Source organism: Bison bison, unplaced genomic scaffold (assembly GCF_000754665.1).
Source record: "Bison bison bison isolate TAMUID 2011002044 unplaced genomic scaffold, Bison_UMD1.0 scf7180017864537, whole genome shotgun sequence".
In the NCBI taxonomy this organism is placed as follows: Eukaryota; Metazoa; Chordata; class Mammalia; order Artiodactyla; family Bovidae; genus Bison; species Bison bison.
In genome coordinates this window covers 498,901-504,249 of record NW_011495085.1, presented here as the reverse complement: position 1 = coordinate 504,249, position 5,349 = coordinate 498,901, and the positions used below count along the sequence as shown (strand labels likewise).

Below are 5,349 nucleotides of genomic sequence, written 5' to 3'. Positions count from 1 at the left end.
ATTTGCCATGAAGTGCTGAGACCTTTGGGAGAAGGCAATGGCACCCCACTCCAGTACTCTTGCTTGGAAAATCCCATGGATGGAGGAGTATGGTAGGCTGTATTCCATGGGGTTGCTAAGAGTCAGACATGACTGAGTGACTTCACTTTCACTTTTCACTTTCATGCATTGGAGAAGTAAATGGCAACCCACTCCAGTGTTCTTACCTGGAGGACCCCAGGGACAGGGGATCCTGGTGGGCTGCTGTCTATGGGGTCACACAGATTCAGACACGACTGAAGCAGCTTAGCAGCTGCAGATGAGACCTATGACTGTGTGGACCACAACAAACTCTGGAAAATTCTTAAAGAGATGGGACTCTGTGGGAGAGGGAGAAGGTGGGATGATTTGGGAGAATGGCATTGAAACATATATAATATCATATATGAAATGAGTCACCAGTCCAAATTCGATGCATGATGCTGGATGCTTGGGGCTGGTGCACTGGGATGAACCAGAGGGATGGTATAGGGAGGGAGGAGGGAGGAGGGTTCAGGATGGGGAACACATGTATACCTGTGGCAGATTCATTTAGATATAAGGCAAAACCAATACAATATTGTAAATTAAAAAAAAAAAAAAGATGGAAATACCAGACCACTTGACTTGCGTCCTGAGAAATCTGTATGCAGGTCAAGAAGCAACAGTTACAACTGAATATGGAACAACTGACTGGTTCCAAATAGGGAAAGGAGTATGTAAAGATTGTATATTGTCACCCTGATTATTTAACTTATATGCAGAGTACATCATGAAAAACACTGGGCTGGATGAAGCACAATCTGGAATCAAGATTGCTGGGAGAAATATCAACAACCTCAGATATGCAGATGATACCACCCTAATGGCAGAAAATGAAGAGCCTCTTGATGAGGGCTAAAGAGGTGTGTGAAAAGGCTGGCTTAAAACTCATCATTCAAAAAATGAAGAGTATGACATCTGGTCCCATCACTTCATGGCAAACCAATGGAGAAAAAGTGAAAACAACAGCAGATTTTATTTTCTTGGGCCCCAAAATCACTATGGACGATGAGTATACCCACAAAATTAAAAGAAGCTTGTTCCTTGAAAGAAAAGCGATGACAAACGTAGGCAGCAAAAAATAAAAATAAAAAAACAGCTAAGGCATCATTCTGCTGACCAAAGATCTTATAGTCAAAGCTATAGTGGCTAAGACAGTAAGGAATTCACTTGATATGCGGGAGACCCGGATTCCATCATGGGAAGGACATCCCTGCAGTCGAGTGGTAAGACTATGTGCTCCCAAATTAGAGAATTCAAGTGCATTCCCTAGTCAGGGTATTAGATCCCACATACTGCAACTAAAAGAAGCTCATGTGACAAATAAAATTCCTGCATCCCACATGCTGCTATGAAGATTGAAGAGCCCTTGTGCTGCAACTAAGGCCAAGCACCGCCAAGTAAATGAATAAATATTTGAAAGAAAGAAAGAAAAAGATACGAAAATTCCCTGTTGATTCAGCAGTTAGCACTTGATGCTTTCACTGACAATGGCCAGAGTTCAACACCTGCTTGTGGAACTAAGATTCCACAAGTTCTGTGGCATGGCCAACAAAAACCCAGAAAGATAATCGAGGAGGAAAGAACTCCCAAAATTTGAAAATGTATAAATATAACTGCAAACAGGTTGAGGTTAGAGTAAGGATTGCCAGGAACCCAAAGTGCAAAAGTAGAACCTCTGTAATTCAGAAGCCTCTTTAATATTGTGGTTTAGGTTCCTCCTACTCCTGCTTCTGAACCTAAATAATTTGCAGCTCCTAAGAGAAATTGTTATGGGAAAAAAAAAAGTTTGAACTGAATTATATTGAAAATAGCAAATGTTTTGAGACAGAGCTAAAACAGTTTCATGTGTTAATGTGCATTATGTTTGAAAAGAAGAAATGTTGGCAAAACAATGATCTAAGTCAGTGCTATTAACAGAAGTTTCTGCAGGAATAGAAATTTTTTAAATCATTGTTACATGTATTCCCTAAAAAGGATGGACACCATTTCACATATATAAATACATATTTTCTCTTCTGTGAGGTGACCTGTTTACATCTTTTATCTGATTTTTCAGATAGAGTGTTCATCTTATAGGTATTTTTTTTTTTTGGCCTTGCTGTGAGGCTTAAGGGATCTTAGATCTTAAACCTCGGATCGAAGCTCTGCCCCCTGCAGTCGAAGCACAAAGCCCTAACTACCAGATCACTAGGGAATTCTCAATGAAAATGTTTTCTATCTCCTTGTCAATATGCCAATTCGGAGATGTTAAAATGTAAGTAGTGTGACTGAGGTATTAAATATTTGTGTGTGCTAAGTTGCTTTAGTCCTGTCCAACTCTTTGCCACATAGACGGTAGCCCACCAGGCTCCTGTGTCCATAGGATTCTCCAGGCAATAATACTGGAGTAGGTTGCCATTTCCCTTTCCAGGGATCTTCCCCACCCAGTGATTGAACCAGTGTCTTTTACATCTGCTGCATTGGCTGGCAGGTTCCTATCACTAGCGCCACATTGGAAACCTATTAAATCTCTACTTTACTTTAATTTAATTAATTTAAAACTAAAAGATATTGCTAGAAGAACCAGATAGTCCTTATAAATGAGTTTCAATTAATTTGTATCCTCAGTAATTTGTGTATCTCTTAGATATTTTCCTCAAGATGAGAGTCCATGTCCATCCCCAAGTGTAGGCTGGGTTTAGTGACTTGTTTCCAAAAAACAGAATATGTCAGGGGGAAGGAGATAACTTTATAGCAGAGGAACTAGTGGTAAGTCGTATTGATAGTATGGATCCTTGATGGGAAATGATGAGAAAGCTAAATTGCCTTGGAGGTATAGTTCTAAAAATATATAAACCCCAGTGCACACAGGAGAAACATATCAAAGCCATATTGAGAGTCATTCTGCAAAATAGCTGTCCCCGATAGACTCCTGAAAATTGTCAAAAGTCATGAAAAGCAAGGAAAGTTTAAGAAACTGCTATAGACCAGGGTCTAAGGGAGGTATCTGTAGGCTTTCAGTATATATCCTCATGCAGTTTGGTATCCTATATGGGCATATGAAACTGGAAAAGAACATCTGTGGGAAAACTGGTAAAATCTGAATAAAACCTGTAACTTCATTAAAGGTTTCCTACTCAAAGTTGCTGGAATAATTGTGAAGCCTAAAGGAGGTCATTTCACAGATATACATTGTAGATATTTCAAATATTTTCTTTACATCATACCCTCTTCATTTTGACTTCAATGGAATGGAAGTCTAAAGTATGGTATAATTAATTGAATGGAAAACTTCAAATACAAAGAATCAATAATATTTAGACTGTGTCAACTGACCATAATGCAATAATTAGAAATTGACAAAGAAACATATGTTAAAAAGCCATTCATTTGGAAAATATCAATAAATATATTAATACATATCTCCATGGAATTTTTAGACAAGACTACTGGAGCAGATGCCAATCTTCCTGACCCAGGATCGAACCTTGTCCTCCTGTGTCTCCTGAATTGGCTGGGAAGTTCTTTACCATTTGAGCAACAAGGGAAGCCCATGAGATATCTAATCTTTGTATTAAGAAGAGAATATTAGGATATACTTGAAAGTGAATGATAATGAACATACTAATCAGCAAAAATTGTGGTAAAGTTAAATTTGTATGGGAAAATGATGGAAACAGTGGCAGACTTTATTTTCTTGGGGTCCAAAATGATTGTGGATAGTGACTACAGCCATGAAATTAAAAGATATTTTCCCCTTGAAAGAAAAGCTATGACAAACCTTACACAGCATATTAAAAAGCAGAAACATCACTTTGCTGACAAAGTCCGTCTAGTCAAAGCTATAGTTTTTTCCAGCAGTCATGTATGGATGTGACAGTTAGATCATAAAGAAGGCTGAGTGCTGAAGAATTGATGCTTTTGAACTGTGGTGTTGGATAAGACTCTTGACAGTCCCTGGGACAGCAAGGACATCCAACCAGTCAATCCTAAGGGAAATCAACTCTGAATATTCACTGGAAGGACTGATGCTGAAGCTGAATATCCAATACTTTGGCCACCTGATGTGAAAAGCCAACTCATTGGAAAAGATCTTGATGCTGGAAAAGACTGAGGGCAGGAGAACTGGGCAGAAAAGGTGGAGATGTTTGGATAGTATCACCAACTCAATGGACATGAGTTTGAGCAACCTCCAGGAGATAGTGAAGGACAGGGAAGCCTTGTGTGCTGCATTTAGTCCATGGGGTTGCAAAGAGTCATACATGACTGAGGGCCTAAACAACAACAACAAATTAAAGTAAATTTATAACATTACATATAAGAGAAATGAGAGTTACAAATAACAATCTCAAAAAGTTGTAAAGGTGAGCAGCAGAACAAACATAGCAATAAGAAGGAATGCAATTAACAAAGAAAGAAAAATGAATATAATAGAGAAGAAAATATAGTAACAAAACCAAAACTTTATTGCCCCATATGATTACAAGGAGTCTTCCAGCAGAACAGGGCATTTAAAAAAGACTCTGTAAAGGGCCAAGAAAGAAATACTTTAAGCTTTGTGAATATGATCTTTGGTGCTTAATCAAGTTTGCAGCCATAGACACTAACCAAAGGAACTGGCAAGTCCCTGTTTCAACTTTAAGGATTCTGAAAGTTGAATTTCACACAATTTTCATGTCTGAAAATAATATTATTTACTGTTTTCCTAAGCCATTAAAAAGCCTAAGTCTCTAAAACTTAAAAATAGAAGTAAAGCTCATTCTTAGCTTACTATATAGGCTGTGCAAAAAGAGGGGCAGGCTGCCCTGTATTGATCCCAATTTAATACCAAGAGGAGGGGCTTCAAGATCCAGGTATATGGTCAAGTTCCTTAAGGAAGGGGCAGGTCACCCCTGAAAGCTGTGAGTGCTGGACAGCATCACTGGACTCCCCTGGTAGACTCGGATGATGCTCTCAGCCCTGTGCCCTGGCAACAGTGCAATCTGTTTGTTTTTTTTTCCCCCTCCTCCGGTAAGCTGCACAATCTTGACAGAACTAAGACCTTTGAGATTCAGGTTCAGCCTAACTACACCCCCTGCTGTTGCCTCCAGAGGTGTCACCATGTGCTCATTGCACCCAACTCGGCCTTGCGACCAATCAAATTGCAGCGCCCACACCTGGCAGCCAATCATCAGTGGCAGCAGGGCGCCTGTAGGGGCAGCTGCAGCAGCGCCCTGGGCTTGAGGAGGCGTCTTCCCTTCAGGCTTAACCCAGAGACCACCTAAGGGCCTGTGAGCTGCCTACAGTTCTGGCACCACCGAAAACGGG

At 40.0% G+C, this 5,349-nt stretch overlaps 1 protein-coding gene across 1 annotated transcript in view; it reads left to right on the top strand.

Annotated features, from left to right (window-relative positions):
• The window catches only part of LOC104982691 (zinc finger protein 280A-like), an 8,587-nt gene extending 3,281 nt beyond the window's left edge, over window positions 1-5,306 (top strand). Inside the window, 1 exon segment of the mRNA XM_010832122.1 lies at window positions 5,133-5,306. Within this exon segment, the coding sequence (XP_010830424.1) occupies window positions 5,133-5,306 (174 nt within the window).
• The last annotated feature ends 43 nt before the right edge of the window (window positions 5,307-5,349 follow it).